A 16,465-nucleotide genomic window follows, 5' to 3' on the forward strand; every position below is an offset into this window, starting at 1 on the left:
AAATGTCAAACAAAGTGCTGCACAACTGAGCTTTACACGGTTACAATTAAAACATGAAGAAAAATTGTAATTTATAAAAAAAAAGTTAAAAAAGAAGTTTTGATAATTTATTATTATTACATTAGTGTTAGTATTATTATTACATTGAGACGTATCTAAATTCTACTGTACAACAGTAATTTATTAGTCAAGTTAGCCGAACTTTTGTTTTGACGGGTTGCCGTGAATTTGAGTTTCTGTGTGTTTATGATATGACGCCGGTCGTTTTCCTCAAATGAAACGGTAAGATGCTCATGAAGTGACTCAGTGGTTCTGGAGATGACGTTCGTGCGTTCATGTCCTCATTTGAGACGGTAGAGATGGAAACATGCAACCGTCACGCGCGATTCTGAGTGAGAGTGTGCGTAAAAACTTGGAAAGTTCTTTTATAGACTGTAAACTGCGCATCTACGCATTCATTTTGCACAGAGACTCGCATGATTCGTATTTAAATGGTCTTTTCGCGGTTTACTATTCAGACACTCGTCTATATCACAATATGCGTTCTCAGGTACCGAAATTTGGTACCGATTGATTTAATGTGAATCTGTACTCTGTAGTACTGCGGTCCGACGTAATTCAGTCAGTGCCCTTAAAAGTACCGAGTTTGGTACCCAACCCTAGTACTTACCAACACAATCATAATTTCTGAGAGATATAGTGAAGGTGAATGCATATACAAACAAGTTCTCCATTTAGGATTAGAACGAATTCAACCCAAGCGCTCTTTGGTGACATGGATGATCCGTTACTGTTGATCATCTGTCCATCATCATATAAAGCCCGCCCTGACAATTTGATTGGTCCGAACAGCTTCTGTTCAGGCATAGTTGCTCCACAACGGATCAAGTCCAGACCGAACTTCCCGAACTCAAATGTTGTGGGCGGGGCTAAGTTCGGCTGGCATCCAGGCTACCAGCCCTACGTTTTAAGACTTAAATGTTAAAACGGCTTGCCATACTGGGTTGACGCAAAGTAATCTACTTAACTTACCTGGCCATCCAGCTAAAACAGCTTCATAGAGTAGGATTGTGCAAGGCCTCTTCTCAAATGTATATTTTAAGGATTTGCTGTGTTTATTATGCATATTACAGCATATTTATATGCTTTGCAAGCTTTAAGCTTAAAATAATCTTAAACATAAAACATCAAAGAAGAATATATAATTCTCCTGGTAGTTTAGGCAGTACTGCAAAGGTGAAGCTTAAACAAGAAGCACAAAATATGGATTTGACATAGGATGAATGACTTCACTTATTTATTTTACAGTTCGATCAATATCATTCATTTCCTTACATTGACTATCAAAAATATCTATGGAGTTCTCCAAAGTAATACATATATATTAAACTGATCTAACAAGCGAGACTCCATTTTAAATGCTTTAAATGAAACGTAATTCTTTTTGGTTTTATTCCATTATGTGTATTGCTGTTTAAATGGTGCTTCGATAAAGAGCTCTTAAAATCGAATATGACCACACCCTTTTATATATTTCACCTTTATAATTTGCCTGTTGGAAAAGTTGGTTGAGGAAACAATATGTAACACGATGTAAATAAAATGTAACCAGTTTAATTGAAGCTGCAGAGAGAACTGTTTTATGAATCTATCAAAACAAATCAGGTTTAAAATAATTAATAGAATAATATAATCTTTAAAAAAAAAAGAGAGAGAGATAATGGCAGTCTAAACTGTTTGATTCAGTCTAAGGACGAGCATTCAGTGTGAGATGCATACATGAATAATACAATTTCACACGTTATATCAGCCTCTGGCAAAACCTTGGAATGTCATCTCCAAACTACGAGGATATGAGGAAACGCCACATCTCGTCTATGCAAATCTACACCTTCCAGGTCATTTTAATGAAATGCTTACCATCAGCACGACAGTTTTCCAGTGAGATGCAAAGTTTGCAGTGGATAAACTTCAGATTAAAATAAACCAGAATGACTTGAGAAAAGGTACAACTTATAATAGATTATAAAACTGAACAATTTCCAAACAGCAGGGAAATAGTTCTCAGAAAAAGTGGACCCAACACTCAGTCCACTGGTGCTGAAGTTCTGGTCACATGATCACAGTTCAGAGGCGCAAGGGAGGCACTGGCATGGTGACATCACGGAAGAACCGATGAACAAGGGCGTTCTTTGCGGAGATCCTCTTGTTAGGATCATAGATCATCATTTGCTGTGGACAAAAAAAAACCCCCAGATGTTAAAAACTGGAAATATTAAAATAAAATTGATACCATTTCCAGGTAAAAGTTGTGGAATATGGGTCGAGGAGTAAAATTAAATCAGAGGCAGAGGCTAAGGCAAAAATTAAGGCAGAGGCTAAGGGCGTTTAGGTCTACTAGCAATCCCGATTCTTCTTAAGATTCCTATTCCAGTAAAGCAAAAACCTTTATATCAAACATAGTTATTCTGTCTTTTGGCAAAGCGTTTGTTGCAGCCGATATCCATGAACAAAAATCAGCAGCCTCTAATTTTTCAAACATTATTAAAGACAAGAAAACCGTAATAAAATAAGAACAAATAAAGTTCAGGTACAGAAATTGTAATCAAATGTAAAATAACATTTTATATATATTTTATATAAAAGATATAGATTAATCCTTATTTAAAAGGGTCTTATTATGCTTTTCCACTTTTTTCACCTTTAGTTAGTGTGTCAAAGTTACAAAGCTCAAAGTTCACTCCAAAGGGAGATATTTTATTTAACAGAATCCACTTTCCAAGAACTACAACGAATGGCTTGTTTGGACAACAACGCAATTTTTCTGGATCTTCTTATGAAGTCACAGGGCCCTATCATACACCCGGCGCAATGTGACGCAAGTGTTTTTTTGCTAGTTTCAGCCTGACGCAGTTATCATTTTCATGTCCTGTGCCACGTTGTTTAAATAGCAAATGCACTCGCACCATCTGTTGCGGAGTCCTGCACGGCCCGCAAATATCACTGAAACGGGTGAAAAACATCCTAACTGTGTGCGGGTCGGGTCAGACAAGGGACAAACAGTCACGCACAATTTAAAAATATATGCATATTTTTAGGAACACATCTAAAAAAATATGCCTTCCCTGTATTTCAAGTTGATAAAAATGTCAAATCCATATCAGTTTATTTGTGCGCACAGGAGAATCACAACAAGTGTTGTTTTTCCATGTCCGCGGGTTGAAGCGACCCCAATTATGTGAGATTTAGACCTCCCAAACGCCATTTTTTCCGGAGAATGGATTCATGTTGTACATTCTCATTATATAATTTTTGTAAATCTTGAACATAAAAAATGTACGGACAGCAGCTTTAAGACAAAACCGACTGTGTTTACGTGTACACTCGTCAAGATGGGAATTTTGTACATATATTTGTGTGTATTTGAGCATTTAAGCACAATTTGGTATTCGCAATCTGTTTGTGAGGTGGCCTATGTGTGTGTGCTCAGTGTTCATGAGCACTGTGTGCTCTTCGTGTGTCTGTCAGAGAGTGCGTGAGTGCTAAGTGGTTTAAACACTGAAAAGACTTAAAAATAAATCCAAATTATAAACTTTAGTGACAGTGAGTTAGTATGTGTACATGGAAAACAATACTCCTATATTAACCTGATTAAGACAATACTCTGATTAAGAAGCTACCATGTAAACAGCGGTTTATCCGGTTAAAGTCATGCTCGAAGTAAACGCAAAATCGAATGAAGACATGTGGAGTATTCCTATTTTAGTCGCATTATCTGAGAGCATTACAGACATATACACACCTTAATCACACGATTACCGTCATGTAGGAGTTTTCGCCACATTTTGTGACAGGACACATGCACACCAGACAAGTGCAGAGAGGAGGGCTTTGGGGGCTCGAGCCCCTGCCCTTTTTAAAAATGAATCAAAAGTGCCCCTCTCATCAATCATCAATAATATTGTGGCCAATAAAACTGAATTTGAAGTATAATTAATATAACAACAGCAACACGTACAAAACAGTTACAAAGTGCTCAAATGTCTGACAATTCCCGTTCATCTTTTATGTATCTGTCAGTCTGAAATGTCGTTGCCATGACGTGTTGCTATGGTGCATGTGTCTTGCTTGACTGCTCATTCTGACACTGCTTCCTCTATATTTTTTTATTTTTGTTGTAATAATTCTGCTCATTGTAAAAGTAAAATGCAATAAGTTTGAATCTGTAATCACATATTCATAATTGTGACCTAACTGACTGCTTACAGGCTTGTGAGCCATATGGGTCATTCAGTGAACGCCTGTGGCTCGACAGCAGGAAAAAAACAATCCAAACAATCACGATTTTGAAACCTTTTTCATCACTAATCAAAGCTACTATTTGAAATGTAGGCTGTCAAAAAGGAGACAAGAGGGGCAGTGTCTCTTCAAAAAAACTTGAAGAGACAATATATATATAAAAATTACACTAAAAAGTATAAAAATCACTCGTTACAAAACTGTCCAACAGTGCCACCCGCAGGTAAAGTTACAGCTGGTTGCCTGAGCTTATTGAATTTTAACAGACCCGCCAAAGTCACGCTATGATTGGATGTCGGTAAGCGTAACGTGGCATGGGGATGTAATGACGTGCCATTAATCGAGCTATGTTCTATAACATGTAAAACGGGAACATGAACGGATTATTCTAAAAGCAACTCATGTAAACACCTTAATCAGAATATTGTCTTATTCAGAATATCATCAGATGCGGATGCATTTAAAAAAAAAAAATTTGTGTTAACTACCTTTACTTAGCTTATACTGTAGTGTAGTGCAGCTTATTTGCATTCTGTCAAACTACAAGCAGCTCAATAAATGTTAGCTACAAAGTAGTTTCACCAGCCCCAGTCAGGCCTCTTACCCCAAGAAGATCTCGGCCATCTTCATCCAGAGGGGGCACCACTTTAGACAGGTCCTGTCGTGCCCACTTGGGAAAGGAGGGTTTGTAGTCTGGCATTGAGGTGACTCCAGGCCATATAGTTTCATCCGGAGTGCCCAGTGTTCGAAATATTCGGAAGAGCTGGTCTATTTCAGAGTCTCCAGGAAACAACGCCCTCCGAGTGATCTGGTATGAAAAGCCAGAAAATAAATAAACATCTTAAGCCATCAATAAAATCAAGATGATAAGATGTGTGCAAAAACATATACCATTTCAGCAAAGATGCAGCCCAAACTCCAGATATCAACAGCTGTGGAATAATATTTACATCCCAGGAGAATCTCTGGAGCTCTGTACCACAAAGTTACAACCTATGAAAAAGGATCAAATTAAGGGAGTTACAGATCAGTTGTGCAGAACACAGGGTTTGATGGTAGCTTAAGTACATGGTCATCCACACATGCAAAGTTGGTTGATAGCAACTCATTAATAATTAACAACTGAATTTTACACTGAGGGATCTAAGAATATCATTTGATTTCTTAATAGTAATCTATGTAGGCTTGTTGCTTCAAACCAGCAAACATACATCTGTGTTATATAGATTCTTATTTTCATTAGTTTTTTCATATTGTAATTTAATCTTATGTTGTGTTTTACGTATTGTCTTTACAAGTAGAGACAAAGAGTCTCCATTTGAAGTTCACAGGACGATTTTGTGCAGCATTAAGTGTTGATTGTATTTTTTGTCATGTTATAAGAACGCTTGTTGATTTAATGCTGGTTAGATGAAGGAATACTGACAATTGAGAAAGGCACAACTTATTTTATATAATAAACTCTTCACATTTTACTAGTGATTAGGGCTGGACGATATAGCTACACTTGTATAAGTCAATATTTTTCCAGCTTTTGATGATCATTTTGGCACCAAATACACTGTTTATAGCTGTATTGAGTGGATTCTGACTAACTTTAAAACGTCTGATTGGCCATTGCGATCACACACACTCAACAGATATGTCTGTGATTGGTTACAATGCTCAACGGTTCGAAAACATGGTGTAAACAGAAACCTTTGAAGCTCTTCACTGAGAGCTCACACAAACACTCGTGTTTGAAAGCAGCTGCCTATCAACAGTCAAACTTGAGACAAAAAAAGAGGAGTGAAATTTACTATGCCTTTATGCTTATAGAAAAAGAGGACAATTCAAACACAAACAGTCTTTTTTCACACAGTATCCTTATTTCTGTTACAATAATTCACAGAATAGATCACAGAAGTACTGGGATAAGAGTTTATAGTCCAGATATAAACATTGACATCTATTAGCGACCAAAATCGAGTAAATCACCTTTTGAAAGTAACTTGACGTTTCAAATAAAGATTGTAGAACATTGTTACATCAGTAGGTGGCAAAAAAGAGACTGTAAAAAAATTATGTCACTGAATCATTCATTCAAGAGATTTGTTCAAAAACACTGATTCATCCAGTAATGAAACAAGAGAAGTCTTTATAAGAGTCATTGAATCATTCATCCAAACCTATTTAAAGAATTCAAATTAATTAAATATTTTTTTAAAAGACTGCAGAAATTAGATTTTTTTTTTTAGTTGTCTATTCAGAATCGTGGGAGAATCGGGATTGTGATTTATCCAGAATAATGCGGCTCTACTTCCCAGCAAACACCTAAAAAGAAGTTTGAACTGTAGCAACCACATTAAGCTCTATATGATTCCACCCTATTTAGGATTGAAACACACCAAGCATTTGCTTTAAAACTCTAGATCAATGTTTCTGCCTCTCACCTCATGCGTATAAGTCCGCACAGGTACACCAAACGCTCTGGCCAAACCAAAGTCAGCCAGTTTGATCTCGCCCTGAGCGTTGATCAGGAGATTCTGGGGTTTGAGATCCCTATGAAGGACCCGATGGGAGTGACAGAAAGCCAATCCCTGGAGCAACTGGAACAGGTAACTCTGAACAAATGCACAGAAAGACAAACAAACAAATAGACATACAGACATTAGACACAAAAGGACAAATAGACAGTATAGGTCAGGGTCTACTAAAAAGTGGCAGATGTGCTTCATCGTTGCTAGGTGGTTCTTTCTTTTTTTAAACTGGGGTTAGATGGCCCACATTATTACGTTTCTTGGGTCAGCACTATTCACTTCAAAGCTTTATAAACCAGTGTGTCTTTGTTTGTTTCTTAGTAACGGTTAAGTTGAAGTAAGCCAGAAATGTGCATGTGCGGCTATATTAAATATTCATATTGACTCATGAGTTGAGTATGTGTGCTAAATCTGCACAGATTACATAAACTTTGCCAGTGGCTAGTTCACAGCGTCACCTGCTAAAGTAGATTTTTACCTGCATTTGACGGGTGTTCATTTCAAACCCTGTCATTATGAAATTGCACAGAACACCTTGTGTGTGCAATAGAAAACTGTTTAATTACACTGTGGTTATGCCAGTATAGTACAACCCCAAATCAGAAAATGTTGGGACAGTATGGAAAACGCAAAAAAAAAGAAAAAAAAAGTGATTTCTAAATTTACTTTGACTTGTATTTCATTGCAGACAATGGCCCTCATTTATCAAAAGTGCGTACACCAAATTTCCAGCTAACACCTGGCGTACACCCAAATCCACGGTGACTTTGAGATTTATCAATATGGACGTTGGCGTACGGCACGCTCAAATCCTACACCAGCTCAGGAGGTGGTGTACGCACGTTTTGAGTTAGTGCGAAAATGCAGAAAAATTCCTAACACCACAAAACGCACTGACAAAGATATGCTATATTATGACCCACTGTAAAAAACAACAACAACAACTAAAGCCCTATTCGCACGGGATAAGTAGGCTATTATCTAGGGACCTCGTGTGATTTAGAAATTACTCCCCCACATCTGAGTTTTGTGTGGCGCATTAGCACGGGATAAGTTGTGATTTTACTCGAATTTCCTGACTTATCTCCCGGATATGATGTAAAGACTTGAAAATGTTTTTTTTTCGTTATAGATAGCTGTATGAAATTATAAACATTCGTATCGATATCATTTTTATTGTTTTATAGTAATACAAATAATTTCGTTCAGTTAGAGAACAGACGCAATTAAAAACGTAACTGAGCAATATAACAATATACGACGGATTCAGTATCAAAGCTAAATGTAAAAGTGCCCATTTAAGCGAGTTGTCATGTACTGTTCTGTTTTTGTGTTTTTCATTAAGAATAATATTAAACACACCATTCAAGCAATTTACACCCAAATTGGTGATCATTCTAAAGTGAAAGTATAATCCGCGCGGCACGGGACTTCATAACGGTTCGCATTATATGCAGCCAAGCTCCATTCTTCGTGAAAGATAAAGATAGAAATGTGCACAGGACACAAAAACCTTGCAAAAATTATATACGATCCGCCTAATCCCGGCCAAATCACAGAGATGCCGATTCGCACGGGACTATATATTATCACAGGACCTCTGTGTTTCGCGAAATATGGTAGGTAGCCTAATTTGCAGGGGAATACATTACATATTACAGACATGGCCGATTCGCACGGGATTAAGATCACAGACATTCTCTGCAATTATTACAAATCACCAGAGGTCCCCACATAATAGGCTAATCCCGTGTGAATAGGGATATAGTAATTATAAACTTCAGTGTTTATTTTTGTGCAACATGGACTTCAATGTTTAATTTGTGTGACTTTACCAAAGCATTTGATTTGTAGGCATTTGTATTCCTCCAGTTGCGAGCCTGTGCGCTTTACCTGACGTTGGTTAGGCCCGGCAGCTGCGCACGGACTGGGACTGAAAATAATTCAGACTGACAAAATAATAAAAATGACATTCTTCTTCTTTTAAATAATAATAAAATAAATAATAATAATAATAATAATAACGACATTCTTCTTCTAAATAGCAATAAGCGTCATTAATAATACAAATCATAATAATAATAAGAATCTTACAAATTGTCATGCAATTATTAATGTGAATGAATGGTACTCCACATCACTTCATCATCACTATTGTACACCCCAATACATGTGACGTGATACGAAATTAAATGCTAATTATTTCAAAACACGTGCTGTAAAATAATGAATTGTGATAATTTCTCATCCAAACAGCTATTTAAAATGGATTTCCACCGTACACCTTTTTGTGGGCGCCTTTAATCCCACTCTTTAAAACTCCCAAATAAAACAATTTTGTTTTTTTTCCTCTTCCCTGGTGATGGTCTCGATCTCAACGTCAGAGAAGTTTCGCTTCTTTGCCGTCTTTCGAGTGTCCATGGCGTAAAATGAGGGCGTGGGGGAGGCAGAGACTTGAATATATAGGGGCGTGTTATTCTAATGACGATTGTTTTCAGCCGCGGCATTTATCAAAGGCAGGTATTGCGTACGCCTGGATTTCAGAGGTGCGCACAGCTTTATAAATCAGGCGGTGAGAGGAGTGTAAGCATAATCTTACGCCAATATATACGCCCGTTTCTACGCAAGATTGATAAATGAGGGCCAATATGAACACAAAATATTTCATGTTTTGTCTGGTCAACTTCAAGTCATTTGTAAATATGCATCCTTTCCTGTCATTCAGACCTGCAACACATTTCAAAAAAAGTTGGGACAGGAGCAATTTAGGGCTAGTAATGAGGTAAAATGGTTAAATAATGATGTGATTTGACACAGGTGGTACAAAATTTGGTAATTTGGTACAAAAGCAGCATCCAAGAAATGTCTAATCCTTTAGGAGCAAAGATGGGCCGAGGATCGCCAGTTTGCCAACAAATACGTGAGAAAATTATTGAAATGTTTAAAAAACAATGTTCCTCAAAGAAAGATAGGAAGAGATTTGGATATTTCACATTCAACAGTGCATAACATAATTAAAAGATTCAAGGAATCTGGAGGAATTTCAGTGCGTAAAGGACAAGGGCACAAGCCTAAGCTGAACAACCGTGATCTCCGATCCCTCAGGCGGCACTGCATCAAGAATCGTCATTCATCTATATTAGCGATATCACCACATGGGCTCAGGACTACTTTGGCAAACCTTTGTCAAGTACCACAATACGTAGTTACATCCACAAATGCCAGTTAAAACTCTACTGTGCCAAAAGGAAGCCCTATGTTAACAGTGTCCAGAAGCGCCGTCGACTTCTCTGGGGTCGGAGGCATCTGGGATGGACCATCACACAGTGGAAACGTGTACTGTGGTCAGATGAATCAGTATTTCAGGTATTTTTTGGGAGGAATGGACGCCATGTGCTCCGGACCAAAGAAGAAAAGGATCATCCTGACTGTTACCAGCAACAAGTCCAAAAGCCAGGGTCTGTCATGGTATGGGGTTGTGTCAGTGCCCTTGGCAAAGGTAACTTGCACTTCTGTGAAGGCACCATTAATGCTGAAAAGTACATAGAGATTTTGGAGCATAATATGCTGCCTTCAAGAAGACATCTTTTCCAGGGACGTCCATGCATATTTCAACAAGACAATGCAAAACCACATTCTGCACACATTACAAAGTCCTGGCTGCGGAGGAAGAGGGTACGGGTATTTGACTGGCCTGCCTGCAGTCCCGACCTGTCTCCAATAGAGAATGTGACAACGAAGACCCCGTACTGTTGCCTACATTAAGACTTGTTTGCAGGAAGAATGGGACAAAATTACACCTGAAACACTTCATCACTTGGTGTCTTCAGTCCCTAAACTAGGGCTGCACGATTAACCTTTATCGTATCGATATTGAGGTTTTAACTCCCGCAATAACCTAACCTCAGGAGTCTGAGGTTTTTTCCCCCGCCTCTGACATTTGAGTGACAAACCTATTAGCAAATCAAAATGGTCGAATCTCGAGTTCCTGGCTTGCTGGCCAATTAGAAATGGCAATGGAAACAAGGTTGTATGATGCAATGCACCAGGCGCGGCGGGCGGCTTTCTGTCAGCAGCAAAGCAGCTAACACACAACATGTCGTGTACCTCGAATTGTGCCAATAGAAAAAGCTTGTAACTGCGTAGAAATGGCCGAAGGCAGTTCTTCGGTGACGGGAGAGGAAGCAGAGCACTTGGTTAACAAGAAGGGTGGTACTGCCAGATTACGGGGGTAATGTTCATGCCAGAATTGTAGACATATTGGTGTTTTTAGCAAAAGAACTCTAACATGTAAAATGTAACACTGTGACACAGTTCTCAATTTTGCACTTTATCTTTCAGAAGGCAAGCTGATCTAGCTTTTTATTTTACTTCAAAATGTGTGCAATGCAGCTGTTTTATGTTTACTAAATGCCAGTGGGTTACAGTATTGTTATATTTATTTTTTCTAATTCCAAGTCTAATAAGAGATTGTATTATTTATTTTTCAATTTTTAAGTTTAATGGGTTAGAATTGTTAACTTTTTCTCAAAGTAAATTTAACATTTGTCAAGGTAATTCCCAGTATGTCTCATTATTCTATGCCATTAGAGCATATTTTTAGTGCCAGTGACAACATTGTCACATGTGAGCGTGCCTGTCTCAAGCCAGAAATGGTAAATATGTTGGTGTTTTATAGTAAAAAAAACCTTTAATGTAGCACTCTGACACAGTTTCTGATTTTGCACTTTCTTATCTTGCAGAAGGCTGGATAAGGTGTTGTTTTTAATTGTTATTGTCATTTACTTTAAAATGTCTGCAATATAACAGTTTCATGTTCAGTAAATGGCAGTGGACTACAGAATTATTTTGTTTTTCTAATTGAAAATCTAAATCTAATAAGAATTCATTTTCTATTTTTCAGTGTTTAAGATTGTTAAATTTAAAAACAAAATAAATGACCAAGTGGTTAAGTTAATTTCCATTATGTCGTCTTATTCTTTGGTATTTAGGTTCAGGTATTTAATAATCACGAAGCATCAAACAAACTCATTACCTCAATCACTATGTATGTAGTTTATTTAACCCTCTGTGTCGTAAAAGTAACAACATATTTTATTCATAATTTTAGGTTTTATGCACTTAAAAGTATCGAACGCAAAAATCGAAAATCGCACCGCAATATTTGTCAGAAAAACCGCAATTAGGTTTTTTCTCAAAATCGTGCAGCCCTACCCTAAACGTCTTTTAAGTGTTGTGAAAAGGAATGGCAACATTACAAAGTGGTAAATGCTTTACTGTCCCAACTTTTTTTTAAATGTGTTGCAGGTCTGAATGACAGGAAAGGATGCATATTTACAAATGACATGAAGTTGACCAGACAAAACATGAAATATTTTGTGTTCATATTGTCTGCAATGAAATACAAGTCAAAGTAAATTTCGAAATCACTTCTTTTTTTTTTTTTTGCGTTTTCCATACTGTCCCAAGTTATAGAAGTACAACGTAAATCAAAACCAGTCAGGCTACTTAACAGTCCCAAGCTTTACATATCGATACTTCTGCCAATAAAATTAAGGTTTTCATAACGATACTTTACGAGAATCTTACGTTAAGGATACGAAGGGATAGTTCGCCTAAACATTTTTATTCTCTCATCATTTACTCGCCCTCATGTCGTTCCAAACCCGTAAGACACGTAAGAGATTTCCCTGTAAAAACTCTCCACTGACAGCTACGCAATTACCACTTTGATGCTTCAAAAACTAATCCATATGAATTGAGTGGTTTGATATAAATTGTCTAAAGAGACTCGATGTTGAACAAATTGAATTTATTTTTATTCACATATAAACACTGATCAGCGAACTTAAAAAGCAGCTCAACCAAACCTGCAAGAACAAGCTGTAGTGGAAGCTCAAACGTGCTGCTTAACTCGAGAATGAACCTCATTGGTTCTTGCTGAAGCTCAAACGTGCTGCGTAACACGAGAATGAACCTCATTGGTTCTTGCTGAAGCTCAAACGTGCTGCGTAACACGAGAATGAACCTCATTGGTTCTCGCTGAAGCTCAAACGTGCTGTGTAACACGAGAATGAACCTCATTGGTTCTTGAGGAAGCTCAAACGTGCTGCGTAACACGAGAATGAACCTCATTGGTTCTCGCTGAAGCTCAAACGTGCTGTGTAACACGAGAATGAACCTCATTGGTTCTTGAGGAAGCTCAAACGTGCTGCGTAACATGAGAATGAACCTCATTGGTTCTTGAGGAAGCTCAAACGTGCTGCGTAACATGAGAATGAACCTCATTGGTTCTTGCGGAATCTCAAACGTGCTGTGTAACACGAGAATGAACCTCATTGGTTCTCGCTGAAGCTCAAACGTGCTGCGTAACACAAGAATGAACCTCATTGGTTCTTGCGGAATCTCAAACGTGCAGCGTAACACGAGAATGAACCTCATTGGTTCTTGAGGAAGCTCAAACGTGCTGCGTAACACGAGAATGAACCTCATTGGTTCTCGCTGAAGCTCAAACGTGCTGTGTAACACGAGAATGAACCTCATTGGTTCTTGAGGAAGCTCAAACGTGCTGCGTAACACGAGAATGAACCTCATTGGTTCTTGAGGAAGCTCAAACGTGCTGCGTAACATGAGAATGAACCTCATTGGTTCTTGCGGAATCTCAAACGTGCTGTGTAACACGAGAATGAACCTCATTGGTTCTCGCTGAAGCTCAAACGTGCAGCGTAACACAAGAATGAACCTCATTGGTTCTTGCGGAATCTCAAACGTGCAGCGTAACACGAGAATTAACCTCATTGGTTCTTGCTGAAGCTCAAATGTGCTGCGTAACATGAGAATGAACCTCACTGGTTCTCGCTGAAGCTCAAACGTGCAGCGTAACACAAGAATGAACCTCATTGGTTCTCACACATTAGGCGAACATGCTTGACCTTCTGTTTAGCGAAACTGATGTATGTGCGATTAAAATTAAATTGGTTCATGATATAAAGCGATCAAGTCATATGGATTAGTTTTATGATTGCTTTATGAACTTTTTTAAGTGTCAAAGTGTCAGCTGTGTAGCAGTCAAGGGAGGAACAGAAAACTCAGATTTCATCAAAAAGATCTTCATTTGTGTTCCGAAGATGAACGAAACTCTTACAGGTTTGGAACGACATGAGTGAGTAAATGATGACAGAACTTTTCATTTTTTGGTGAACTATCCCTTTAAGGCATGCAGGCAGAACTCCTAAAGATGGCTCTCTTCAGTCTGTTCACTCTTCCCAGGAGCATTTCTTTTTTTTTTGGACAACTGACAAAATGATTCTCATGATTTCATGAGAACCCTAGGTGTGTTCGACTTGTGCTGCACAGACCGATCGCCGTATGAAATCAAAGTACCACAAGAGTGATTAGTGAGCAAACGGGCCGTTTGCTTTCAAATCGCTCTCTTAGTACTTTGACGTCATACCCCAATCGGTTCCCTGTTTAAAGACTGTCCTCGCAGACAGAACTCATCGGATCTAGATAGATCACAATTACCTATTTTGGATCCAAAATGGCAAATTTTGCATCCTTGGCTGTTTTTGGACTAAAAGGGATGAGTTCTGAAACGTACAGGATGTTTTTATAGTACAATGTCCTCTTATATGTCAAAAGATTTCTCAATTCATGACCTGTTTAAACTCACCTTCACGAGTGGCAAGGATATGCCAGCAACAGAGGATGAGTCCATAAACCTCTTCAGGTCTTGGTGAAGAAATTCAAACACCAAGTAAAGCTTATTTTCTGTGTGTATCACATCACGCAACCTGTGGGAGAGAAAACAGCCACTGTAAGACTCAAGAAAAGCTTTAGGACAGTTTGTTTAGAACATCATGATGTGAATCAAGGACTAGTTATGCACTGGTTAAAATCATGAACAGGACTAAGGTTTAGACATTGCTCATACTTGACTATGTTTGGGTGATTGAGCTCTTTTAGCAGAGAGATCTCACGTATGGCAGTGCTGGGAACACCTTCAGTCTCCCTGAAACCAAACAAACAATCATGTCAATCAAACACATCCATCGTCTACGACAAATAGGACTACTGTCTCTCGCGTACACAAAATGTTTTTACATTACGAGTTGAATATAGTAACTGTCAATGTATTATAAACAAACATGACTTAACAGCAGTACATTTATGAACCTATATTAACAACTCCTGTAAAAAATATTCATTGTTTGTTCGTGACACCCGATGCATTAACTAATGCTAACAAAGGGAAACTTTGTGATGTTACCACTGTAAACGAACATAGCAATGTTTAAAATATCCAGTAAGTTACATCAGCAACAGCTTTGACAGGTCGTCTCGAAAAGGTTAGCTGACTTTTAAAAGCACTTATACTCGTAAATCACGGAAGAAATCCATTTTATCGCTCGTAAGGATAAAATAAACAGTCGAGTCACCGGGCTAACGTTACCGTGTGACTGTATGCGAGTTATTTCAATCTGAAAAGCTTCTGAACTCCACAAAAACGAATGACAATCACTTACGTGTCTAACCGTATTTTCTTCAGCGCAACGGTCTCTCCGGTGATTTTATTCTTGGCTTTATAAACCACCCCGTACGTTCCCTCTCCAATCTTCTCCACTTTCTGAAAGGACTCCATGTCAAACTCCCCCTTTTCCGGGGAAACTTCCACTCGAAATCTATTTAAAACAACAGATGTGTGGCGAGAGTACTTTTAGCTGCAAAACGGAGATCAAAAGACATTAAAATCGTTTATTTGATACGTAAAAATACAGGCGACCGAAAATCATGTCACAACTTAACATCAATACCGCCAATTCCCGCGTTTCAAACAACACGCCCTCGCGACAAAGCACAAAAACAGGCCCCGCCTTCCGAAGAAACGTCAGCCTTCCAACGTAAACCAATGAACGAGCGAAACAATAAAGACCTCCCACATAACGAACGCACGAGCACCATCAGTTGAATATCCTACACATCGGGGAAGAAAAATGATACAAAGTCAAAAAGTCATATTTATCAGATAAAAAGCATTTATTCGAAATTATGACATACCACACAATAATTAGAACATATTAAATCGAAATTATGACATACTACGACCTAATTTTTGACTTGTATATTGTAATTATGTCATGAAATGTTTAAATGATGAGATAAAGTCGAAATTATGACGTACTGCTAATAATTATGACATAATAAATCATAATTGTGAGATTAAAATGTCATAAGTTACTTTTTATGGTATAAATTCAACTTTTCGTTCAAAATTACGACATGCAACCTAATTTTTGACTTTTATATCATAATTATGACATAAAAAATTTAATTATGACATACTATTAAATAATTATGACATATTAAGGGGAAATATGCCCACATTGTTTACTTGTATATCATAATTATTGCATAAAAACGTGAAATTATGAGATAAAGTTGAAAATATGACATACTACGCAATAATTATGACATATTAAGTCGAAATTACGGCATACTAGTACGCCCTAATTTTTGACTTGTATATAAGAATTATGGCATAAAATTTATGGCGTCCGACTTTTTGTCTGTCCGTCCAGCCGCTTGTTCCTGTCTGTCTTTCTGTCCGTCTGTCTTTCGTCTGTCTTCCTGTCTGTCTTTCTTCCTGT

At 37.9% G+C, this 16,465-nt stretch overlaps 1 protein-coding gene across 3 annotated transcripts; it reads right to left on the reverse strand.

Annotated features, from left to right (window-relative positions):
- Nucleotides 1-15,693, reverse strand: cdk2 (cyclin dependent kinase 2). Of its 3 annotated transcripts, none has more exons than XM_079844205.1 (8): nucleotides 15,624-15,693; nucleotides 15,344-15,538; nucleotides 14,752-14,829; nucleotides 14,491-14,611; nucleotides 6,732-6,902; nucleotides 5,191-5,292; nucleotides 4,904-5,107; nucleotides 1-2,232 (listed from the first exon to the last, which is right to left on the reverse strand). In XM_079844205.1, the coding sequence occupies exons 2-8, from the start codon at nucleotides 15,457-15,459 to the stop codon at nucleotides 2,128-2,130; spliced, it is 897 nt and encodes a 298-aa protein (XP_079700331.1). In that variant the 5' UTR covers nucleotides 15,460-15,538; nucleotides 15,624-15,693; the 3' UTR covers nucleotides 1-2,127. The 3 variants fall into 3 exon arrangements, with proteins under 3 accessions (XP_079700331.1, XP_079700332.1, XP_079700330.1); XM_079844206.1 differs by having other exon boundaries at nucleotides 15,344-15,499; nucleotides 15,632-15,687; XM_079844204.1 differs by having other exon boundaries at nucleotides 15,344-15,499; nucleotides 15,624-15,663.
- Nucleotides 15,694-16,465: the final 772 nt, after the last annotated feature.

The sequence above is a fragment of the Gobio gobio genome (genome assembly GCF_949357685.1).
Source record: "Gobio gobio genome assembly, chromosome: 19".
Lineage (NCBI taxonomy): Eukaryota > Metazoa > Chordata > Actinopteri > Cypriniformes > Gobionidae > Gobio > Gobio gobio.

What these genes read in the sequence shown, in the direction of transcription:
- cdk2 (XM_079844205.1), bottom strand. Translation starts at nt 15,459, where the DNA reads ATGGAGTCCTTTCAGAAAGTGGAGAAGATTGGAGAGGGAACGTACGGG. An exon ending in GCTGCATCTTTGCTGAAATG is followed by an intron (nt 5,108 to 5,190) that starts GTATATGTTTTT and finishes TTTTCATACCAG; the next exon opens with ATCACTCGGAGGGCGTTGTT. An exon ending in ATGGCCGAGATCTTCTTGGG is followed by an intron (nt 2,233 to 4,903) that starts GTAAGAGGCCTG and finishes TTTTGTCCACAG; the next exon opens with CAAATGATGATCTATGATCC.